Genomic DNA, 25,354 nt, shown 5'->3' with positions numbered 1-25,354 from the left:
TATACCCGGTTTTGCGGTTGAAGTGTACGATTCAACATGGAGCAAGAGTTGAGAGAGGTACAATAGACTTAATTTCCCCCGCAAAATCTCCTGGAGAAACAGCCCAAAACCCATAAACCGACGGTCCTGACCGACAAAGCCCATTAGCAGGTTGAGCTAGACCCCCCATCGCGTTCCGAGGCCCAGCACGATGAAAGCAAGCAAAAACCCTCCTCACTACCAGCCCTTGCCCCTTGGACTTCGAGATTTCAGGCTGCCGCCGCGTCGCCGCCTGCCGAAGTCCCCCAAACCAAAAACCCTCGTCTCCTTTCTCGTCATCTCGTCTCCGCCCCGCCCTCCGGGATAAAGAAAACCCGACCGCCGCCGCTACTCCTCCTCCCCGTCGGCATCGCTGATCCGAACCGGTGAGTTTCCGACCCCTGAGCCGCACCAGACACCAGTCACCCATTTCTTGCCGCGTTCTAATTAGGTCTTTCTTGTATAGAGGTGAGGTTTTTTTGGGGGGAGATCAAAGAAGCCTCGCATCGCCGCCGCAGCTCCAAGGTCCACCTCCGCAGTTCCCAGGGCCGGCCGCGTCGACCCACCCCGCCGTCGCATGTCCCGCGCCGATCTTCTGCCAGCAGCCACCCGCTGCGCGCGCTCCGATAGCACCCGTCGGTCCTCCCCCGTCGCCGTCTTTTGAGGTGAGGCATCAGCTGCCCTGCTTTTGATTAGCAAGTCATCTGGATCAGAGCATAACCGTTGGTTTCTATTTGGATCGGAAATAGAGAGACCTATATAACATGTGTTCTTTCTACTGATGGATCCCGTGGTTTACTATTTTGACGAAAATAGAGTTGTTGTTCGCATCCCCCATTTACTATTATGTATTCTATGTGCTGCAGTATTTCTCTGCTAGATGTTTACCGTACCAGGTATATGTGATATCCCTAGCCATTGTGATGTAGGAGTAGTAATTTGGGGCTTCAAGTTTGCTCAGGATCACCTGGACATTTCATATCAGGGTCGTGCCAATTCTGCATTAAAAATGCTTTTGGGAAAAGTTTTAGCGCCCCAAAATTTTTGTCCTCCTGTCACTCATGATGATTTGCTTGTTAATTATAATACACATGGCAAACTTAAATGTGCGAACAAACCCATTGACTTTTATTCTGTACAGACTGTTATCCACGGCTCCAAACAGAATATTTCGTAATATCATCTTTCCTATGTTCCGATGTTATTCTGATTCACAGTTCCCATTAAATGATTAAGACTTGCAAAGCTTTTTCTTTGTTCACCAGTATTTGTGGTGGAGTATTTTGTCTTTTCTATGTTTGGTTTTCCTTCTTACAGTAATACGATCAAATGGCTTAAAGCAGTTTGCTGGTTGCAAAACTTGTGAAGTGTGTTATACCTGAAATATGGCTGAAAAGTTTTAGCTCTATGGTGGTGACATCTTGAAATCTCCAGCCTGAAATGGAATGCATAATTATGTACCTCTCCTTGTTTTCATTCAGAGCACATTCTCTTTTCATGTGAGCTCAGAATATTTATTTAAAAATGTTATATTACTGTATTTCTGGGGTTTTGAAAAAAAAATCAACTAATGTCAAAGTTAACGTCCTGAAATGCTTTCTAATTATTCTTTGATTAGTGAGCTATTGGTCTGACCAACTTTTGTACAACAGGTTAGGTGTTATTTATTCTGATTGTTTTTACTTGCACATGCCTGTACTCACAGGAAGAAACTTATGTTGCACAAGCTAATACTATGGCCATAAAAGAAACAGTTTTACTCTGCATGTGCCACATATTTTGACAAATCATGGGCTGTCTTACTAATGCTTCAGGAGGGATGGCTGTTCGAAACCACTACGACCGGTCTCATGAAAGATTCACATGGAGAGGTGCACTTCAATGCCGTGCTGGTCCCAAGAAGCGTACAGGTCGTAAGATTTTATCATGTGCTCGGGATCGAGTCTATGATAAAACTGTTAATGTTCCAGGTGCATTTTGTTTTCTATGCTTCTTGTACCAGGCCACTAATTCTATAGATAATATGTGGATACTTATAAGTTTGCTATTATAGGGAGCTGCGTGTTTTATTCCTTATGCACTGCACTTGAGGCTGCGAACCGTATTTGTGGAGTGAACACTGGTAGGCTCTCATGGGAGGATCTTTGTAACTGGGTTGATGAGAATAATCCATGTCGCATTTATGCTTCGCTTCGAGTGCTCAAGTCTCGTGGAATCAGAAGAGAGTTGGACTACAAGAAGGTAAATTCTTGCTAACTTGAGTTTGCGCATTCGATTTAACTTGTGGGTTAATGTATTTGTTTCAGAATTATATTGTATTGCGTTTTGTTTCACAACTTCTGTTTGGTTTGACATCGTGTTCACAGGGGAACGTTACTGCTAAACGATTCAAGATATCACAATTTTATGAATTTTGTAATGTGGACCAAATCAACGATGATGGCATTCCGTGTGGCTTGGACCAGCACAATGTCAAAGGAGCAATAAACAACTTTCTAAGCAAGACAGTGATGATTGCCTCATTTCCGATAAGCTACAACTACTATGATTTTGAAAATGGATTTGAACACATCTATCAGTATGATTTGAATGATCCGGTATGTGACAATGATGGAACAGATCGGATCATTACACATGCTGCTGTTATTACTAGCTTTGGGTTCGAGGAAAAATACTCCTTATTTTGATTTTTTAGATTGCAACGGTGAAAGGTTTGGTAAGAAGGGATATGGGAGAATATCACCTAGCAGCATAATTAGTCTCTATGGTTTTGACGTTGTTGATTAGTTGCACTACTTATGAAGATTCAGCGTATTCTGCCAACTAAATCTGTGTAAATAAATGTGAGATGAATATGAGCACTTCAGTTGACGGTCTAGAAATTCCAGTGTCGCTGTGAACTTGTTTGTATGTCAAATTGAATTGCATTCCTGCAATTCCAGTGTCGCTGTGAACTTGTTTGTATGTCAAATTGAATTGCACTCATGCGTGAGATTGTATCTCCACGACATATTCCCAGCTGGATATATTTATGCACGGCATGGGAGCTATTTGTGTTATTCGCAATTTATTTGTGACTTTTATTCAGAAGCATCCATGCATGATGTTCAGGTTGCAAAATGTATGCAGTTTTTCTCAATTTTCCAGAGATGTCCACAGTTTGGTTAGATGTTTTCTTCTGCTGTTCTCTTTGGACCTGGTACTAGCTAGCTCAATGTATATCATCCATCGATGACATGCTTAAGAAATACAGGTGAGGATTTCCTCTATGTTCTAGCTTCATTTATACGTAAGAAATACAGGTTGCTTTATGCCTTCATCTGAACGCAAAAGTGAAACTCCATGGAAAAGCTCTCAGGCCCACGGCCTCATTTGACAAGGCCCATACGCTCAAGTTCTTTGAGGCGGCCCATTTAGATAAGGAAATGTCTTGAGGAATAAGTTCACTGGTGGTCCCTCAACTTAACACCGAGATTTTTTTATATCCCTTAACCACGAAACCAGAAATGTGTACCCTAAACCATGTAAAACTGTCCAAAAAAGGTCCCGAGACATTATAGTCCCCCAGTTTCGCTGACGTGACATCCTAGTCGGCAAAAAAAATATGTAGAGCCCACATGTAAGTGAGAAAATGGTGTGGGCCCCACATTTCTCCTTTCTTTTCTTTTTCTCCTCTCTTCTCTCTAGATTCTCTCGAGTGGGCACGGGGGCAGAGGGGAGAGAGGTGGCGGCGGTGGAGCGGGGGTGGCGGGAGAAGGGAGAGAGCGGCAGCGACTGCGACGGTAGTAGCTGGTGCCGGTCGGAGAGGGGGGAGATGAGACTAGCTGGAGAGGGGGCGCCGGCGGGAGAGTGGGAAAGAGGCGGCCGCCGCTCTCGCCTGTCGCCTTCGTCTCCACCTCCGCGCTCGCTCATGCTGCTTCCCCCGACCCCGCTCATGCTTAACACGTTGTTCAAGCCGCTCACTACACCAATGTGTTCGATGTGGTGCACATCGCCGAGAAGAACCTCCACATGAGCAGCGGCTGCATGCCAGTGCCGATGCTGGTGACAAAAGTGTGGTGAGCCTCCCGGCGACAGTGAAGGGAGCGCCTCCATCTCTGCCCGCCGCCGCCGCCTCGCGACGGGATGAGGGAAAGGGGGAGAGGGGAGGCAGCCGGTAGGAGGTGGTGGAGGGGAGAGGCGTGGCGACGAGGACGATGGCGATGGGGGCGCGGGTCCGCCGAGGAGGGGGCGCAGCCGCTGCCGCCGTCACCGTGGTCAGGGCGACGTGACCGTCCGCGAGCTTCCGGCGGTTCGTCTCCACCACTGTTGCCGTCCCTGGCGTCCGGCAGGATCTCGCCACCCGCCTCGCACCCCGTCCCTCATCGCCTCGCCGTCTCGTCGCCGCGCCTCTCCCCTCCCACATCTCTCCGCGCCTGCTGCCTCCCATCTCCCCCTTTCCTTCCTCCCGTCGTGAGGCGACGGCAGTGGCGGAGCGTCTTGAGGCGGCGGAGCTCACCAGCCGCGACTCCCCTCTCTGGGGCCGCCAGCCTGTCCCCTCTCAGCCATCACTGAAGAGGAGAAGAGAGGAGAGAAGAACAGAGAAGTAAGAAAGAGACTTGCAAATGGGTCCCACAAAAATTTTATTTTTTATTTTGCTTACTAGGATGTCACATCAGCAAAAATTGCACGGTTTATATATTTTAGGATGAAGATTTCCGGTTTTGGGGTTTAGGGATGTAATACAAACTCGGTGGAAAGTTGAGAGACAATAGATGAACTTATTCCAATATCTGAGAGATAACCAGTGATAGATTGGACCTCCAGCCCAAGAGAGGAGAAGGCCCAGTAGCCACGTTTCGTCGCCTATAAATACTCTCCCCCTTGTGCAGCCACAAACCCTAGTCGAGGAGAGCACCCAACCCCTGCGCCGCCACCTCCGATCGTCAGCCATGGTAAGGAGCTCGCCGCTTCCAGATCCGCCCTAGCCGCCGCCGCCGCCGCCGCGGCGGCCGCTTCGGCGGCGTCATCTTCTCTGCTCAATCTCTCGGTTAGCCCCTTCTGATTGGTTTCCTCCTTTTCCCTCGCAGACCTTCAAGCGCAGGAACGGCGGCCGCAACAAGCATGGCCGCGGCCATGTCAAGTACATCCGCTGCTCCAACTGCGCCAAGTGCTGTCCCAAGGTACGCGGATTCAGATTCTCTTGTGGATTTGTTATCATTCAGCGTGTTATTACTGTTACGCGAAATCTGCGGTTTCGGCTTGGCTGATTCGTTGGTTCTTGGGTCGTCGCCTTGTCGCAGGACAAGGCCATCAAGAGGTTCCAGGTGAGGAACATCGTCGAGCAGGCGGCCATCAGGGATGTCCAGGAGGCGTGCGTCCATGACGGTAACCAATCTTGCTACGAGCTGTCTCTTTGTCCGAAATCTGTGTATGGATTGAACTTTTCGTTGAGCCAAAAAGAACATGTTGTTTTTGTTCAGGATACGTCCTCCCGAAGCTGTACGCCAAGGTCCATCACTGCGTCTCCTGCGCCATCCACGCCCACATCGTCCGTGTCCGCTCCCGCGAGAACCGCAGGGACCGCAGGCCGCCGGAGAGGTTCAGGCGCAGGGTATGCCCTTTTAATCCTTTGCTCCTATTTTGGCAAATCTATTTTTCGTGAAGAAGCAAATTGCTTAAGAAATTCTACTTATCAATATACTCATTATGCTTGCTAATACTGATTTGGGCGTCTTGATGGGTATTGTTTAGCACCTGTGTTGATGGGTATTGTTTAGCACATGTGGGATGGGTGACTTTAGCCTTTCGTTGATTTAATTCGTCACATTATAATAATCTCATTTAGTGGTAATGAGAGATGATTTAGTTTTAGATGTAATGTGCTGTGCTGACCCCGTTTATTCTCTTAGATGCAATGTATTTTTGTACTAGTAGTTCTGTTTTCTCCGCACTAGGTTTAGCGGAGCATCGGATTTTCACCTGGGACTTTTACGTTGCCCCGATGGCAATTACAGTGCCTGTGGGATGAACAGGTCCCAATATTTACACCATTTTATTCACTTTGTCAGCTAATGGTCATATTTTTAGCTGATCATTGAGAATGGGAAATACTAACATATCTTGTCTCAATTCATCTCTACAGCTGGTATCGGAGTACATTTAACTGATCATCATGATTGGGAGAGTGTAATGAACAGAATATGGTTTACTGATCTGAGTTATTTCTTAACATAGCTTTTGTATGCTTTATTATGCTGTTCAATACGTAACTATATCCAGTCTTGTAGCAAGGGTGTTAATTATTGGATTATGGAATTTTGTCTTTTGACTTTTATGTTGTCCTGATGGCAATTATACAGCGTCTGTGGGATGAACAGGTCACAGTAGTTACCACCATTTAGTTCACTTTGTCAGCTTATAGTCTTTTGTCTTAAGCTGATCGTTGAGAATGGGAAACGATTTACATTGCTCTTGAACAATATTAAATTTTACTGATCAATGAGGTACTTCTATATAGTTTCTGTTTCACCATTGATTAGTTTCACTACCTTTATTTGCATTTACATGCTTTATATGTCTTTTGTTGGACCTGTTTCTATGCACGTCATGTTAAAACTCGGGACTTTGTCTGCCCCGATGGCTATTGCATTGTGCCTAAGGGATGAACAGGTCCCCATAGTTACATCCATTTCGTTCACTTTGTTGGCTAATAACTCTAATTTTTAGCTGATCATTAAGGATGGGAAATCTGAATATGATTCAGCCTTTCATCCCTTATAGCAACATTGATGGTTTATGAGAATTTTACTCTTTTCATCAAGTGCCCATCTCGACTTCATGTAGTAACCCAGTCCGTGAGTGTTGCATGCAGTCTTGCTCAATTTTCTCCTAACTGATCTTCCTGCTAGACTGCTATTACCTACTTGTTGTCTGCGCAAGTCCTGTTTTTAGTAAGACATGATAATTGGTTGCTGATCTGTGATTGCTGCTCTTTGTTCAGGAGGATAGGCCTACTGGACCTCGCCCTGGTGGTGCTGGTGGACCTGGTGCCCCTGCTGCTGCTGGACCTGGTGGCCCCCCTAATGTTGCTCGCACCTAAACAGCCGTAGTCGCTCCTTTGCTACTCTATATCATATCCTGTTAATGGCTCCATGGATATCATCGTTATGGTCTTTCATGAGGTCAAAGTCTTTCTTGGAACTAGCTTGTACTTCGCGATTGGCAGTGTGACAATGGAAGTCTGAATTTTTGCCTGAGTTGTTTATCTATTTTAGACCGCTATCGTTGCTTTTTTGCTAGTTATGCTTTTTTTTTCAAAATCTGAAGCTATTAATATGCTCATTTCTTGGGCTTTCATTATTACTATTCGAGTTGAAAACCTGTGATATGCAAGGTGCCTGGCCACTGTGCAGTGAAAGCTGAATTGATTTTGAAATCTTGGCCAGTGCGACATTGTTTCAATTGGCAGTTGCTCGGTTCGTATCTGTTATTCTGTTGTTTTCTACACAACCCCTTAGCATGATCAACTCAGGCTTGTAAACCGGACAAGTTCGAAACTTTTCAATCTTATTCAATTTTGGGCGAAGTTTGTTTGAGTTTCTTTAGGTTTGTGTCAACAGTTGAGCGCTAATAGTTGTCATCGACGCAACACTGGCAGCATGGCAAGAGGCAAATACTGAAGGTAAACAGGGTCAGGACTCGGGAGCGATCAAGTCAGTCCATCCGTAGAAAATGCGGCGCCTAATCTGCGCGACATGGCGACGCGCCGTCGTCCTCACCCCCACAGTCGCGCGAACAGTAGCGGCTTGTAGCGTTGCGCCGTCTTGCACTATCGCCGCAAAGACAACGGGATATCGCGCTGCTGTCGTCCTCGTCACATCTACTCCTCGGACAAGTAATTCACCTTGCGCCGAAATATTTCTTCAAACTTTTAACTTTTTCATCACGTCAAAACTTTTCTACACATACAAACTTTCAACTTTTCCGTCATATTGTTTTAATTTCAACCAAACTTTCAATTCTGGTGTAAACTAAACACAGCCTTACCTGGGTGGTTAGCCACCTCGCCGTCACCGGGCGGGCGTCGCGTGCTCCGCCGTGCTCGTGTCGTGCACGGTAAACGCGGTTGGGACCGAGGACCAGCGGTGGGCCGGGCGAAAAGGCTGAGAACAGCGAGGCAATTCTCGCAGGATCTGAACTGATGCAATTATGCAAAACAGCCGGACGGCCACAGAACAGCGGACGGCCTCGTGTTCTCTGCTCCTAATCATCGGAATCACTCGAGAGGCCATCTTTGCTTTCGTTCCGGTCTTTGTTTTCCTTCTGTCGTCACCTTTCTTTATTTCGTTTCCTTTTTGCAGCGTCCAAGCAAAGAACCCCCTTAAATTTTAATTTCAAAACTAAACCGTGACGTTGAGCTCCAACATCTCAGCAACGTGGCACCGCCGGGTTCAGGTGGTCAATGCCAAATGTTCAGGTGCACTGAACTCCCAAATTCGTGGTGATGCATCGACGAGACATTGGCGAACTCACAAAGACTGCTTATTGGCGATGAGTTTGGGAGTTCAGCACCGGTGCATTTGGCGTTGACCACCTGTAAAGTCGGTCGGCCAGCTCAAATTCAATGCCACTACTACTCCGTTCTAGAAAAAAACAAATTCTAGCTATGAACATGGATACGTATATATCCAGATTCATAGCTAGGATTAGTTTTTTTTTAAGACGGAGGAGATATGCCAGTGCCAATCATACCGATATTTGGATATTGGGACACAGTGTCATCAAGCTTGACGCTAGCATGGTGGTTTATTTTTAAAACAAGTTTTTGACGCATCTCATTCTTAAAACAAGGTTTTCAAAAGGGTCCAATCGTCAAATTTTCAGCAAAGAACTGGATGTTGCCACGTTGGTGAAGATTCTTGTTTCGCTACCTTTCTCTCTACACCTAGGGGTGTAAGTGGCTAACCCGCAAAACCCACTTATAGGCTAAAATAAGCCGTGAGCCCGTTTATTTTGACCTATAAGTGGGTTCGCGGCTGACCCACTTACACCCCTGTTTACACCTGCTCCGGTGTCTTCTTCCACATCACCGGTTCTACTTCTCTGCTCATCGACATGATATCCCAGCGTTAGGTTTGGCTCGTCTAGTCACTGCTAGCCGAGCAGCACTGCACTTACAGAAGACATCCCGGAAAGCACAGTGAACTCGTGATACAAGTATATCACACACACCTTTGCTCTCTTGTCACGATACACGCACAGCACAAGGAGCCGATTCCTGAATCATACTTCAGGGACAACGATAGGAACGCTAGATACAAGCAGTGATTGACATTGTGCTGCACCAACCGCCTGCAAAAATTGCAAAATCCCAAAACAAAAGCGAAGAAACAATCAAATTTGACCGTGTATGTATGACCACGTACACATTCTGGGACAGTCAGGCAGGACACTTTTCTGAACTTTTCCTGCATGTTTTTTTTGCCGTGTTTATTTTTCCCCTTATTCCCAACTTTCCATCACATCATATCACATCAAAAAACTTTCTTACACACATGAACTTCCAACTTTTTTTCCAAACTTCTAACTTTCTTCAAACTTCTAACTTTTTTCAGAAACTAAACACATCAAAATGTTTTTGTTTTTGTTTTGTTTTGGCCGAAGCTGCAATGGCCGGGAGACAGATCGCTGCACGGCTGTCACCGCCGAATCGACCCGCGATCCTTTCGCTCTCTGTGACCTCTCCATGGAAGCTTCGGCCAACAGTGACCTGCATTGCATGAGCAGCTGATCCCTTTGCTGTCTTGCACTCTGGGCGAGAAAGACACAGGCACAGTGCAGTATCTGAAGATCACAGGAGGCTATAGCTTCTCCTGTCCACGTACATGTGTGTTGACCTGGGAGCCCAGCCAAGAGCACGGGACAAAAGATGGAGCAGTGTGAGGTGACGGGGTGATTTGGCTAGGGGACACGAGGGGCAAGAGATCTTTGAGAGTTGAGACATGCAGCTTGCAGAAATGTTTAGATACAACAAAATTTACATCCAGCCTCTGCATTGTGGATACGTTAATACAGTAGCAGTATGTCTGAAGTGAAAAAAGAAAACATGTAGTAATTGACTTGCAGAAATGAAGAGGTTCTTTGATTCCTTCTTGGACTTTAGCACGATCTCTGAATCTATTTTTCCCTAGTGCAGTCAATGTTTTTTTTTTCTGAATCAATTTAGCAGCAAATATCATATACTGTATTCTCCAAGAGAAATTTTATTGTACTACGTACTTGGTGTTTTTTTTTTGTGTGTGTGTAAAATTTCAGAGTGTTCCCTAGAATGTTCTTATTAATGAATGTAAAATCATTCCTCCTCCAACGGTCAATTGTGGTAGTATGAATGAATTGGATTGGGTAATTTCAGCCTGAAACCTTCAGAGTATGTCCTACCAATTATGTGAGGCAGTTGCACAAATATTGAGTTAGTTACTGACTTACCGTTCTTATGCTGCAGCCAGCATTGCCAGTGGATCAGCAACCGCTGGGCTTCCAAAATCGGCCTCGTCTTGCTTACTCCAGTGTCTCGACAAGGGGCTACTCCTTGTACCATTCAAGGGGTATCACCCCATGTTTCTGACCACACAAAAGAAAAGAATCTTTCAGTTTCAGGTTTTTCACCACTGCTCCTTTGTTGCCTTGGGTCCCTATGTTTTGATCAATATGTAATGGCATCTCGATCATTTCATATATATACTAACCATGAGGACAATCACAGATATGATCTTCTCAAATGATTTGAGCTGAATTGCTCCTACTTGGCCTGCATTAGCTAAGCAAATTACTACTCCTAGTCAGTAGTGGCATCTCCATTTGCTACACAGGTTACTCCCTGTACGAGTTGAAACGCATATGAGGCATGATTGCTCGATACTTGTCTTGCTACATGCTAGGCTTTTCTTGTCAGGAGCTAGCTGCTGCAGCTGCATCCCTGTCGTCCTACTACCACTACATCTCCCAGCTTGTAGCAACAGTTGGTGACTTGTAACTGGTCACCAAGATCCCTGCTACGGCGTTCAACATCCACAAGAACACAAGGATTTCGAGACGTGGTTACACTACCCTCGATCGCCGACATATTACTATCTGACGCCGTACAAATCACTTGGATATTATCATGTCAGAAGTAACAGCGACACGTCGGTTAATCATGTCAAAACGTGTGCTACGGCGGATTGGATCCAGACATTCAGTTGCTTGCTTGACTTTCAGCACCTGTACCTTAGCATGCTTTACTTCAGCCTACTGTCCTGAGCACCTGATCGTACAAGGGTTAAGGCTTTGTTCGGAACAGAGGTTGGGCTAAGATTGTCGGCAACACTAAAAACAAGTCAAACCACTAATACTCCCTCCATCCCAAAATATTTGACGCCGTTGACTTTTTTAAAAATGTTTGACCGTTCGTCTTATTCAAAAAATTTAAGTAATTATTAATTATTTTCGTATCATTTGATTTATGTATACATATAGTTTTACACATTTAACAAAAGTTTTTGAATAAGACGAACGGTCAAATATGTTTAAAAAAGTTAACGGCGTCAAGCATTTAGGGAAGGAGGGAGTACATGATTAATTGCGTATTAAATGTTACAAACTTAAAAAATGCATTTATATTTGATTTTTTAAGAAAATTCTATATAAAAAACTTTTGCACAAAATATACCATCTAGCAGTCCGGGAAGCTACACAGATAAGGAGAAAGTAGCCGTTCCAAATTGATGTTTAGAACGTACGCTAAGACAATGTATTTTTCGTTTTCTTTTTCAGAAAATGGACAGCCTTGGAAGATTTGCAGTAGCTGAAAATGTACTGGTGATTCATCATTAGCTGTATTAATCAACTAGCGGTGATGCAGTGCAGTGCAGCTCATAACTACAGTCAGTGTGACACTGAGGAAAGCAAACTGACAGGCGAGGAGAATCAGGCAAATCACCTAGCAAGAAAAGAACCAAACTTTTCGATCGATTTTATTTCTATTGCTTTATGGCTAATTTCTTGCTGCTAATTAACCATCATCTACTAGAAATCAAAGAACTAAACTCTGCTAATTAACCATCATCTACTAGAAATCAAAGAACTAAACTACTCTACTATAATAATTCATGGCGAGATTCAGCGATTCACCAAGCAGCAATCAATGAGCATGGAGGCTTTGGTGAGCGATGAACTCTTGGCGTTTTCTCATGGCATGACGCCACAGGCAGCGGCGAGGCCGGTCCAGACCTGCTCGAACACCTCGACGATGAGGTCATGGTACTCGCCGGAGTTGAGGGAGAGGTAGCAGGCGAGGAGGTCCTCCAGGTCGCCGGCGTCGCGGATGCCGTTCTCGGCGATCATCTCCTCCATGGACTCGAGGAAGTCCCTCCTCGGGTCCGACGACGTCTTCACCACCGCGAAGCTGTGCGCGAGCGGCGGCTGCGTCGGCGTCGTCGTCGTTGCCCGCGCCGTCGGCTTGCCTTTCCTGCACGCGGCGAGGCGCGGGCTGTTGGTGCGCGTCTTGAGGCGGCGTCGAGACGACACGGACGAACGCCTCGGCTTGCCCCTGCTGATGCTCTTCTCCGAGGAGGCAGAGGCAGAGCTCGCTCTCGGTGTCATCAGCTCGGCGAGGTCGACGTGCTTCACCTCCGCCGGCTCGCACCAGTCGAGCTCCCTCCTCGCGGGCCTGGTCACGACAGGCCGGAGCACCCTCTCCGGCGTGTCGTCGTCGTCGTCGTCGTCAGCGCCGAGGTCGATGATTATGTCCGCGTCCGACGTGATCACCTTGACATCGACGGTGGCGTCCTCCTCAGGACCATCCACCGTCGTCGCCCGGCGCCGGAACTCCACGCCCCGGCCGCCATCTCTCCCGATGAACATGTCGCGACGGCACCGGGAGCTCCCGGACGCATCGGCCACTGGCGGCTCCTGGTGGCTGCAGCCGTCGTGGTCGTCGGACGGCGCTAGTACGAGCTCGCCGCCATCCATCTCCGTCGAACCAAATCTCCCAACCCTGTGCCGCCTCCTGCTGTTCCTCGTCGGCAACGGCGGCGACAGCGTGAGGGAAGGGAATTGATCATCCACGCCCCTCGGCGGTGGCGGCGGCGGCGGCGGGACCTCCCTGTCCCGGGTGGTGTAGTAGTACGACGCCCTGTGCGGCAGCAACGACGACGACGACGACGACGTCCCCAGCCTCGACGTGCCCGCCTGCTGCTGCGCCGCCCTGCTCCCCCTCATCAACGACGACGACGACGGCGGCTGCATCGCAGTTGCACCGCGGCCGCCCCGCGCGCGCATGTCGCGGAGCTTGTAGAACCACGCGTTGGGCATCATGTCGGAGAGCCTGAACTTCCGCCGGCCCATGTCCTCCCTCGCTCTCCTCTCGCCGGCGCGGCGGCGGCGCCGCCTCCGTTCTTCGGCGCTGTACGAGGAGGAGGAGTGGAGGAGCAGGGAGAGATCGAATGGGGGGCCAGGCCAGAGCGCGACCACGCCGTGACCCGCGCGGGATAAGTAGCGGCGGGAGAGAGCGTGCGGAGCGAGGTTTCGCTGCTCTTTTTGTTCCTTTCTCGTCTCACTGAACGGTGGGCCATACCGTCCGGTCAGCAGCACACCTGGTTCGCTGGACAACATGGGGCTCGCATGGTTTTTTGCAGAAAAAGGTTAATACGGGATGACTACATTGAGTAGGATCACCGGATAAGCTACTATTCCAAGCATTCATTTTCTTTGTTCATAAAAAGGCATTCATTTAATAACCTTTTATATAATCTTTTTTTATTACACGGCCAAATCAACACACACATGCACATCACTACACACACAATACCATACTTTTATTTCCTAAAAAAACACCACCCTTCTGTACCTCTGAATGTGTTATCTATACATCTCGTTCTTCATGTTTTATTATGGCCTTTTTCAACATACTCCTATGTCATAAAAAGACGATATAATACTGTATCTGCATGACACACTCTTTTAATAAACTATTAATTGTATGTTTATATATCAAATAATATTTTTTTACATTTATTATTGATTTTAGAATTAAGAGTTCATATATTGCATGTATTCTACAACGTTATCCATTTAAAAATATCAGTGTCTATTTTTTTTATTATTGCTACTCACGTCTATTCCGCGGTATCTAGAGCTATTTGGTTAACACATTGAAGTTTATCGCGTAAATTTCAGCAAAGTGTAAATGTGGCAAAGAAAACGAGTGTCACAACAAACAAGTATGCAAATGTTTAATTAGAAACCGAGTCTATATACGACACGTGAGGTATGATAAACACATATATATAAAATTGTAGCACACCTAAGATATGCTGTGACAAAACTAGACAGGAACCAATTAACATGGATGGTTTTTTCAGGTAATCAATGGAAGATCAACTCAGTCCACCCAAGGCTTCCATGGTCACGAACAAAACTTTAGCTTAAAAGTACGATGTGAGAAATAGGGTTGAGAGGGAAGCATTCTATTGATCAGGTTGCATTCTTGACGTACGTGTGTAATGCTTAAGAGTCCGAAATGATGCACACAGAGAACCAGCGTCCTCCGGTAATATCCCGTGCTTGTTGCACATCTTGGGGCCGACTGCGCGAGATGATGATGATCGATGTTGTTCGACAACTAGCTAGTTACATTACATATATCCTTTTTATTTTGTCACAACTCATATGGAGGCGGGCGATGGTTAATTCACCTTGAGGTGGGGTATTATCTACAGTAATTCTCTAGGAGTAGACACACAATAGACTACCCTGTATTAACTCTTGTGTTTTGGTGCACGGGCAAGACAAAACTGACACAGAAAAAAACCCATGCACGTTACTATTTCCGGACACGATTTGTCAAAGGTGCCTTTTGCAACGTCAGGTCGTAATAAGTGCCACGCATCCTCTCTTCTTTATCTCTCCGTCCGGGTTTGGTCGTGTCATACGAGCTGAGCATACACACTCACGTGCTCAAACGGGGTTAACAAACTGACAACAGTTAGACTATTAGTATTTGAGAATCGCTTATGAGACTCGGGACAGTTTTCTTCTCCCTCGGAGTTCGATCGATCGCTTGCCCCGTGCGCTGCTCGTATGAACGAACCACCGGGCGCGCACACCGCTTCTCGTACGTGACGTACGTGTTTTTTTCCCGTGAAACTCCGATGCACATCGCTCCCCGCAAACGCGCGCGGCTTGCGTTGCGCTCACCACCACGTACGGCACCACCCCGGCACACACAGGTTTGCGCGGGATGCGATGCGATTGCGACTCGATTCGGTCTGAGCCAAAGCGCGCGCGCGGCGCGGCAGCTGGTACCCGGGAGGACGCGCGTACGCTACCGCGAGAAACCCCCGCAGCCGCGCGCGCGGCACGCATGCAGGGGCCAGGGCGTCGCGTCGCGTTGCTCTCTTAACTTTGCTTTGCTCCTCGTGTGGTCGTGGGCTGTGCCAAGCGTGTGTCGACGGCTGACGCCGGGAGCGAGACGAGGCGTGGGAATACGGTGGAGGTTCGTAGGATGGCCGCCACGTTCGCGCGCGCGCGTCAGGCATGGCTCGCCAGTTGGTCTCCGCGGCGTGTGTGTGTGCGTGCCCCCGGGTTGCGGTTTGACGTGAGGTTGTCCCGATCGCTCAGGTCGTCTAGGGGTCGGGTACGTGATGGCTAATCAAAATGGAGTAAAAGGTGACGTCTACAGTGATGGGGGGTTTTGGAATTTTTCCCATGGTCAATGCGATGCATATGTTCCGTTCATGTTATTCAGGACAGATGAACGAACAAATGATTCTTCCCATTGAGTTAGCACCACACTCTTTGACCATCTTTTATGCTCCCAAACATTATTACTATATCCATTCCAAAATACAACAATTTAGAATTGGATGAGACATATATTAGTCCAACGAATTTGGACAATCTTTTATCTAGATTCATTGGATTAGGATGTGTCCCATTCAACCCCAAAATTGTTATATTTTAGGACGGAGGGAGTATTTTTTTTTTCACTTTTATCAATGCATCATTCTCATTTAGCCCTTTTTTTCATGGGGCTTTGTCGCAGAGATGTAAACATTTAAAACCCCACTCTACAAGGGAATGCAAAATGTGAGGCCCGCCACACTGGCCCTTCTCAGTTCTCACCCCCTTTTCTCCTAACCGCTCTAGATCCAATGCCATTGTCGTTCATCCTGCCTGCCACCCTGCTTCATACGTGCAGCTCTGCATGGTAGGTCCAATAGCCGTCCAAGACCATCTTTCTAAAGCCTCCCTTCCACCTTCCTATCCCCTCTACCACCTTCCAAACTTAAAGCCCTAAACCCTAGGGTTTTTTTTCCGACATTATTATCTTTTTTTTAAGTTCAATGTGTGAGTTGTGTTTGGATCTAAAATCTTTTAAATGATATATATGTTGTAAAAATGCTATAAATTTTTAAATATTTTCTATAACTATTTAGACGATTTATAGATAAACAAAGAGACGTTCACTCGAGATATTAAAATTTTAAAAAAGTCCCTAGAAAATCTATAGTGATAGCAAGCAAAAGGTCGGGGGAGAACACGCAGTACGCCCCGCTGCATTAAGAAAAATTCTCGCGTCACCTCGCCGGAGAAGCCAGTGAGCGAGGTGAGAACGCGGCCGTGGCGCCTTGTTCGCACACGGGAACGTTCGTCGGTCGCCGTCGGTAAAAGATTGGGCTGTTCTCGCGTCGCCGCCTGCCAGCCCATTCGGCCTCGGCCCACTAAAGAGGAAGATGGTGAAAGGGCCCTACAACCGTAGGCCCACCTAAGCGTATATGGGCCGTCGTTTTATCCTTCGAACTCAACAAATCCCCGTTCCTTTCTCCTCCTCCCTATCCTTCTTCCCTTCTGATTCGCAACCCCTCTTCATGTTCATGGCCGGTTTCGAATTCCGATATCGGACAATGCAAAGTTGCTAACCAATAAATCCGATCACGACGCTGCTTCGCCTTCGGCGATACGCAAACTGATCCTTCTCTTCGTGCAGATGCCGTTCTCCCTGTTACTCTTCACCGGCGCCGTCGCTGGAGTCGCGATGTTGGTCCTCCCTTGGTGGTGCGCCGTCGGCGAGGACGACGACACCTACATCGACGGCGTCGTCGATGACTCTTACGACTCTGATTCCTGGTACACAGATTATAGCGACGAAGACGACGACGACGTTGGCGGCGACAATAAGGACGGTTTAACGCCAGACGGGCTGCGGCGGTTGCCGTGGTTCGCCTACTGCGGCGGCGGCGGCAGGAGCTGCAGCATATGCCTGGAGGAGATGCGCGACGGCGAGAGGTGCCGGCGGCCGGGTCGCTGCCGGCACGCATTCCACGCCGCCTGCGTCGACGAGTGGCTGACGACGAGACGCACCTGCCCGTGCTGCCGTGAGCTCGTCCTGGTCCCTCCGGCTGCAAGGCTAGCTGCTCCCACGTATCGGTAGACGATGTCACTAAACTTTTCGGCACGAACAAATACTGAAATATACCGGCTGCAGTTCTAATTCTGGTTTTGAAACTAGTTTGCTGATATTGTAGAAGTGTACTTCATCTGTCCCCCCCTCCCCGCCGCCCCCCCCCCCCCCCCCCCCCAAAAAAAAAAAAAAATCAACTTTTGTACAGTTATGAATCCTGACCGGAGTTATGCCTCAGGCTTTTTGTACAGTCAGTTCTCTGAACTTACGTCGCCAAATTTCAGTGAATTTGGAAGCTGATCGACGATTACATCGTTAATGTCTTCCCCAGTTTTGGTTCCTCTGCATCTATATTCTGTGCTCGAGCCATGTGGTGCACGTGGCCGAGTGATAATCTTAATCAACTCGTTTGCAGATGCAAACACGCATGGATCAAGTAGGTCAAAAAATCCGGACGCGCAATCAGGCGCTGACGTCAGCATCCGATTTACGTGCAAAACTACTTTAAAACTGATTTTTCTCTTAAATTATTTGTCCAAATCATGATTCGATTGCACTATTAAATTCGTTGTAATTAAATCTTCAAAACAAGACCACACATGGTATATTTCGACGAAAAAAATTAGCTTATTATTGAATTATTTTTAAATACTAGGAAGGTAGCCCGCGCACATGCGCGGGCACTTATTTAATGTTGATTGAATTTTTATTATGAATGTTTACGTGTAGTTGATATTTTTAAAATAGATCTTGACTCTATTTTAAACATGTTTTTTTAAACACGTGTCATGATAATGGAATAATAATGGAATACTGGAGTTGTTTCATATCTATTTATACTATATGTGATTTTTTTAATCAGGATAAATGTTTTTTAAATGCTACCACGATAATCTCCAAAGCACCATATTATTTGTTATATTTTGATAAATATCAATACTTTTGCGTTTGGTTTTTTCAACGCCTATTAATTGTTCATAATTATATGAGACACTTTTACTAATTAATTTGATGAATGAATCTATTTTCCCAAACTTATTTACAATAACTAATTTATTGAAGTATACTTTATAGACACGTCAATAGGGTGTATAACATACATCCATCAAATTATGTCTGATGTGTGGGAATTCCTCAACTATTAGAAAATATATCATAAGTAGTTTAATGTGCATGTTACTTGATTGTTCATTTGTTATCAAAACTATTTAAAAAAGACAAAAACATACATATATGACCATAAATCTCATGATGGATTAAGTGGTTGTATTATAGCAAGATCATTGGCTTAAAATATTTTTCATATTTTTTACATCTGTGTAACATTTATGTTTCCCACTTATCAGATACTAATGAAATAGTTGTAAAAAATCAAACAAATTATCAACCAAAATTGTGTTGTTTTCAAACAAATTAAAAGTAAATCAGATTTACTTAAAAATACACAACTAAATTGTGTTATTTTCATTTATTTTACATACGTAAATTTAAATTAGCACTATATAGTCATCAAGTGATATTTGACACCTGAAATATGATGTGAAATTATTTAAAATAGGAAAAAGTATAAATTAGCCCCCTAAACCCGAAACCAGACATCTTTCACCCTCAACTATTAATACCGGACGAATTACCCCCTAACTCAACCTGGAGTGGTTTTATTCCTACGCGACAATCTAGTCGGTATTTTTTTAAAAAAATAAAATAGGTGAGACCTACATGTCACACCCTCTACCCTCTCTATCTCTCTCCCCTCTCACCTATCTCTCCCTCTCTTCCTCAATCCCTTTCCCCAGCCTGTCTTTCTTCTCCCTCCCCTTGCTGCAGGGTCTTCACCGCCTCAACTCTCTTCTCCTTCTCCTTCATCTATTGCCGTGCTCTTGCTCTCACGATTGATCCACCTCGTTGTTCTTTGATTGATTGGTGCTTTTTGTCTCGTCAGGAGAGAGGCATTGGTGGTGGGGATCGATTAAGAAACGTGGTGGGATGGCATGCTATGGTAGATGGAGCTGCGACTGCATTTTTTAGGGGAGTTCTCGATGGCGGGGGTGCAACCGAACCTGGCAATGGAGGACCAGCGCACCTGCTCGCTTCCGCCGACTGTCATGTGATGATGAGATGTGACAAAAAGGATGGAGACGATGGCATCCGTCGGAGTGCGCATGTGGCGGCTGAGATAGCCGAGGAGTAGCCGCCTCCACCGCTCGCTGCCTCCACCACTCAAGCTCCTCCGCCCCGCCGTTGTTGTCCTCTTCGCGTGCTGGTGGAGGCCGTGGAGAAGCCACGCGGTCGTCAAGGAGGTGCGCACCAGCGGAGGCTGAGGAGGAGCCGCCTCCACTGCTCGTCGCCCCTAGCCGCGTCCGCCACTCACCACTCATACTCCTTCGCCCCGCCGCTCGTCGTCCCCAACCTTGTCGATTGACAAACGTGGAGGGATAAGAAAGTGAGAGAGGGGGAAGAGGGGAGGGGGAGATATGATAGGCGGGTCCCACCAATTTTTTTTAGAAAATACTGACTGGACTGCCACGTAGGATCAAAACCACCCCGGGTTAAGACAACTAGTAATTCGTTCGGTATTAATAGTTGAGGGTGAAAGATGTGTGGCTTTCGGGTTTATGGGGGTAATTCGGTCGACCATAATAATTCGGGGGTACTTTGTCCTTTTTCCTTTAAAATATTATGATAACATTATTTATTATATGTCGGTCTCATGTGTTATGATGTATTTAGGTATATATACATCAATATTTATTTAATTATAGGAATCCGACTTGATCACAAATTAGATATATAATTTTAAAATAATTTAAATGATGTTTAATGATAGGATATTTTTTTTATTGTTGAAGATCTATTTTAACTACATATATTTGCATAAGTTTATAGAGTATTATATTTTATTTTTTAAATAGTAGAAAATCCTATATTATAGACCATTGTTTTTTTTCAATGGCAGTATGTACGTATGTTACGTATGTTTTTTTTTTGTTTTATCGTTTTTATCGTAAGTCCGTACGTATGATTTCTTTCTTCTAGGAACAGTAGGTAAGCTTCATCTTTTATTTTCCAGTCGTACGTACGTACGTACTCGGAGTATTTTGTTTGGTTTCTTATATTCCGGCCCACAATATACACGAGGGAATTATTACTTTTTTAAATAATACATCTAATCTAGTGATCTAAAATAACGGATCTATCAATTTAAGTGAAAATCGACCATGAGATTAAACAGTATCATGTGACGGCGTACGAGTATAGGAACACCACGTGGCTTAAGAATATTTATAGGAAGTGTAATGGATTTTTACTATATAATAGATTGATATTTTAATATAAAAAACTTTGCTTCCTAAAAATGGAAGAAAGGAGAGAGGAGTACTAGGTATGTACGTGACGGAGGGGATATGGATGGGTTTTTTGAATATATTTTTAATATATAAGATAGATCTAATGTTGTAAAACGATGGATCCACCATGTTAAGTGAAAATCAATGGTCGGATGTTTGTTTTTTTCTTGGAATTTCTATAATTTGTTAGAGCGCCACGTGGCGGTATGGGAGCGTTTCTAGGAGCCATGTGGTGGTTTAGGAGCGTTTGTAGGAAGTTTAATGGACTTTTAGTATATAATAGATTACACGATGTTCCGCTAGGTATATCGGAATTGTTTCACTAAGTAGAGCGAAAATGTTTCACTCGTTTAAATCGGGTGTTGTTTCACCTTATATAAAAAACAATGTTTCAGCAAATAGCGAAAGAATGTAAGTTCACTGCAATATTTGATCCATACATAGCGAAACATTGTGAGTACACTGGGTGAAATATTTTTCGATGGAACAAAAAATGAAACGAATTCCCTTCATAGGGGGTTTCTAAAATATGTGGATTTTTTTGTTGCAATGGAATGTTTTAGTTCGCTGCAACATTAGATCTATATAAAGTGAAACATTGTGAGTACGCTAGGTGAAACTTTTTGGTGAAAAAAAAGAAACAAATTATCTTAATAGAGAGTTTCGAAAATATATGGGTGATTTGTTGCAACGACGCGTTCTATAATATTAAAATCCACTGCAAAATTTGATCAGTACATTGTGAAACATCACGAGTACACTAGCTGAAACATCGTAAAATTACTGGTCGAAACATAAAAAAAAACCATATGCAGCATTCTAAAACAATATCAATAAAAAGCTAAAATATTTTTTTGTCGAAATATAATCATGTGTGGTCTTATTATAAAGATTTAATTGCAACGAATATAACGGTGTGATCGGATCGTAGATTGGATAATTAGTTGAGGAGAAAAATCATTTTAAAGCTATTTAAAATACTTAGTACGTGGTTCGAGGCGCCCGATTTTTTTCTTCAGCCGCTCGGGCGGCCGACGCGCAGCATTTTCGAAAATATCCACGCCCTGATCATTGAAATCTCTAAGCCGAATGGCCTGATTCCAGTTTCCAAATCGTCTGGGAGATACCAAAGCGTATAATATAGCATTAAGCATCAATATCATCAAGCAGAGACGCAAAGGGAGAGGGAGAACAGGACGTGATTCGAATCACTGCATTAAGATTTTTCCTTTTTGCGAGTGCGGTACCTTGTTTGCATACGGGAGTTTGAAATCTGATATAGTCATGAGAAATCTGCCACTTTCATGGTCTGCAGGATCAAGTTGAATGGGGATACCTGATGACAGTGGTGCACTGCATGTCTGAAGATTTGAATAAGCAAACAGCCAGTACAACTGTACAAGAGGGAGTACAGATCAGAGATCACAACAACATGATCTGAATTGAAATTTCTGGAAGCCGAATGGACCGATTAGAAATCCTCTGGATGATACCTAAAAACATATGTCTGTATCATGATGCATAATGTCAAGTTGTCAACAAGAAAAAAACACTTCTGATTTGCTTTACATCGAGATTTTGTTGGGTGACAGTCAGTTATAAATAAATCACTGAACTGAAATGCTGAATTGGTATCTGAAGATCATACAAATCCGTCTAATGTTATGCCTGCTGCGTTGCTTTCCTGCCAGCTGAACTGCACTGAGCAATTAGGCACTGCGCCCATCTTTTGGAAGGACTCAGCTTCGGTGACATCGTGTAACCATGTCACAGTGTAACATTCGGTGGATCTCAGCCATCCAAATTAAATCCAACGCCTGTTTTGTTGGGCCCGCCTGCAGGTAAAAAAAAAAAATCCCCAATCCATCCATCCCGACGGGAGACGGCGCCCCAATCCATCCATCCCGCGTGCGGCTCTCCTCTCGTTCGCCCGTCGACGCGAGCTGGGAGGCGCGCCGCCGCCGTGACTCGCCGGCCTCGCCGCGAGTGGGGAGGGCTGCGAGCGTCCGCCGTCGTGCCTCGCCGGGCTCGCCGCGAGCGCCGCGCGAGGCGTCCGCGCTCGCGTCGTCCTCGTCCGGCCGTCGCGGAGACCGAGGACCGCCTCGCCCGCCCGCGTCCGGCCGTCCAGCCGGGGCCCTGCCGTCCCGCCGCGGACAGGGAGGGGTCAGGGGCAGCCCGGCGGCGGCGGCGTCGTGCCACGGCAACGGGACAGCGCCCACGCGGGGCCACCCGGCGAGAGCCACAGGAGGAGCGCGGCGAGGACGACCACGAAGATGAGCGGCGTCTTGGGCGACTTCGTCGACGTTCTCCACGACCTCCAGGGAGAGGAGAAGATGTCAGACTCCGACATGATCGCTGTTCTTTGGGTAAGTCTCGTCGTCGTCGTCTTTAAAGCTCGAGAAGGAAACGTCCATGGCGTTTTCATGGATTGGTTTCTTGTTTTTTTTTCTTTAGGAGATGATCTTTAGAGGGACGGACACGGTGGCTTGAGCAATGGCGGCCGGACCTCGTCTACGTCAGGGGCAGCCGGCGGCTTCCACGCGCCTCCCTGGCCGCGGCTGGACGGCAGGGTGCCACGCTGCCGCCTCCGCCCGCAGCCGCGCGACACGCTCCTCCAGCTCGGCGCCGCGCCGCGCCGCATTCGAGTCCTCCGCCTCCTTCTCCCTCCGGCAGTCCGGCGCAGCCTCTCCGTCTGCAACAAGCAAGCAAAAGCGACGCCACCACCGTAGAAAACGCATAGTCGAACACCAGCAGCAGCAAGCAACGAATCAACACGATCGACGACGTCGACGATCCTCACATGATCCTGGAACATACGCGCCATCTCGTTCTTGTACCGGTCGAACTGCGTGGCGAGCTCGTCAGAGAGGATAGACGACGCGGAGGAGGTGGTCGTCGTCGACACGTGCTCCGACCCGCCATCGTCAAAGTCGAGGCGGAGCCCCGTCGCCGCCGGCGGCCGCTTGTTGTGCAGCTGCGCCAGGCTCACCACCTTGTGCCCCTGCGCCTGGCGAGGAAGAGGGGAGGAAGCAGATGCTGCTGGTGCTGGAGGTGGGCCGGCGCTGCTTCCCGTTGGATTAGTTTTCAACGCCCCAGATCGCTCCAATGTCACACCGTGACATGCCATAGTAAAGTCACCGAATCCGAGTCCCTTTTGGAAGGGAACCATGTGCCCTTTGGAACAGTGGCTCTCTTTAGTCTTCAGGAATCTATGTGAGATTTGAAATTCTAAGGAAACTTCTCCTGTCTGACCATTTAGAATAACGAATAAGTCAATATAGTTTTAGGATTTTTTTTAATGTAATTCACATCATTTATCCAAAATCCTACATTTTTTTATTCTCAAATCATCCAATCAACTACTCCCTCCATCCCAAAATGTTTGACGCCGTTGACTTTTTTAAAAATGTTTGACCGTTCGTCTTATTCAAAAAATTTAAGTAATTATTAATTCTTTTCGTATCATTTGATTTATTGTTAAATATACTTTCATGTATATAATAGTTTTACACATTTCATAAAAGTTTTTGAATAAGACGAACGGTCAAACATGTTTAAAAAAATCAACAGTGTCAAACATTTAGAGAAGGAGGGAGTATATTCAAACATTTTTGTTCTCTCTAATCTTGCAATATCCCTAAGCATATAGTACAACTAAACATACAACTCCAGTTACTAATTAGCATGCCACTTTAAAATATCTTTACCTCCTTCCTCAGTTGGTCAGTAACAAGTAACAACTGGCCAACTGCCAGGTTAAAAAAAAAGAAGAGGAAGAACATAATCTGACGTTATATTGCTCTCTTGCTTCATGCCATTGGCGATGGTTACCCGATTACGAAACCTTTTTTAAAAGAGGAGACCCAACGCCGGTTGTCCTTGTCATCAAAATGCAGGCGTGTTAAACATGTCACCTAACAACTCTCCCTCTCCGAACAGAAAAACACTGTGGCAACCATGAAGCTCTCTCCATTTCTCCAACCTTGCAGATCAATCTGGAAGACATAACTGATCGATTGATGAGGATCAATAGCTGCATGTAGTACAACAAGTACACCCCTTGACTTATCAAGAACTAGTACGTCTAAATAGCACATGCTCCTTAATAGTAGCACAAGTATGCAAAGAAGAAGCAGTCCTGTGTTGCTGCATTTGGGGGAAAAGTATGTAGTTGTTATTAGAAAATAACACCACCCGATGAGTCCTGAAGTGATTCAGTCTGGTTACTTGTCAATTAATAGGCTAACTTCAACCCTTTCCATGCTCAGATGCAGTCCAAGGCCTGTTCATTTTGATGCCATTTTTAACCTTACTAAATTTTAATAAAGTTGCTAAAAAAAATACCTACATTTAGTTTGCTGTTAAATTTAGGTAACTATATAAGAAATCCTGCCAAAATTTTAGTAAGTTGCTAAAATTAATGCTAAAATTTAGTAAGTTTTTTTTGACATCAAAATGAACAGGCTCCAAATAGACAAATTTTCCAAGTCCAAATACGATCCACTCATACATACTATGATTCAGAATAACTTCCCAATTAAAGACGAAGAGAGAGCATCCGAAACAA

At 45.8% G+C, this 25,354-nt stretch overlaps 4 protein-coding genes and 3 non-coding genes across 7 annotated transcripts; 6 read left to right on the top strand and 1 right to left on the bottom strand.

Moving 5' to 3' along the window:
* The first annotated feature begins 266 nt into the window (after window positions 1–266).
* Window positions 267–3,059, top strand: LOC127774610 (uncharacterized). The gene is made up of 5 exons (XM_052300880.1): window positions 267–404; window positions 485–683; window positions 1,833–1,988; window positions 2,072–2,259; window positions 2,385–3,059. Exons 3-5 carry the CDS (start codon window positions 1,838–1,840, stop codon window positions 2,703–2,705), a joined length of 660 nt encoding a protein of 219 aa, XP_052156840.1. The 5' UTR covers window positions 267–404; window positions 485–683; window positions 1,833–1,837; the 3' UTR covers window positions 2,706–3,059.
* A 1,741-nt stretch (window positions 3,060–4,800) lies between these two features.
* Window positions 4,801–7,256, top strand: LOC127774079 (40S ribosomal protein S26-like). Its single transcript, XM_052300351.1, has 5 exons — window positions 4,801–4,952; window positions 5,088–5,180; window positions 5,301–5,385; window positions 5,481–5,611; window positions 7,001–7,256. Exons 1-5 carry the CDS (start codon window positions 4,950–4,952, stop codon window positions 7,097–7,099), a joined length of 411 nt encoding a protein of 136 aa, XP_052156311.1. The 5' UTR covers window positions 4,801–4,949; the 3' UTR covers window positions 7,100–7,256.
* On the top strand, window positions 6,014–6,111 carry LOC127775286 (small nucleolar RNA snoR99). Its single transcript, XR_008017956.1, has one exon. It is a non-coding gene; the product is annotated as a small nucleolar RNA snoR99 (small nucleolar RNA).
* On the top strand, window positions 6,359–6,459 carry LOC127775287 (small nucleolar RNA snoR99). The gene has a single exon (XR_008017957.1). It is a non-coding gene; the product is annotated as a small nucleolar RNA snoR99 (small nucleolar RNA).
* Window positions 6,651–6,750, top strand: LOC127775285 (small nucleolar RNA snoR99). The gene has a single exon (XR_008017955.1). It is a non-coding gene; the product is annotated as a small nucleolar RNA snoR99 (small nucleolar RNA).
* Window positions 7,257–11,911: 4,655 nt separating the features above from the next.
* On the bottom strand, window positions 11,912–13,650 carry LOC127774706 (uncharacterized). The gene has a single exon (XM_052300989.1). It carries the CDS (start codon window positions 13,648–13,650, stop codon window positions 12,226–12,228), a length of 1,425 nt encoding a protein of 474 aa, XP_052156949.1. The 3' UTR covers window positions 11,912–12,225.
* Window positions 13,651–17,026: 3,376 nt separating this feature from the next.
* LOC127772724 (NEP1-interacting protein-like 2) lies at window positions 17,027–17,582 on the top strand. The gene has a single exon (XM_052298679.1). The coding sequence runs from the start codon at window positions 17,027–17,029 to the stop codon at window positions 17,468–17,470; it is 444 nt and encodes a 147-aa protein (XP_052154639.1). The 3' UTR covers window positions 17,471–17,582.
* The last annotated feature ends 7,772 nt before the right edge of the window (window positions 17,583–25,354 follow it).

This window comes from Oryza glaberrima, chromosome 5, assembly GCF_000147395.1.
Source record: "Oryza glaberrima chromosome 5, OglaRS2, whole genome shotgun sequence".
Lineage (NCBI taxonomy): Eukaryota > Viridiplantae > Streptophyta > Magnoliopsida > Poales > Poaceae > Oryza > Oryza glaberrima.
This window is presented reverse-complemented; position numbering and strand designations above follow the sequence as displayed.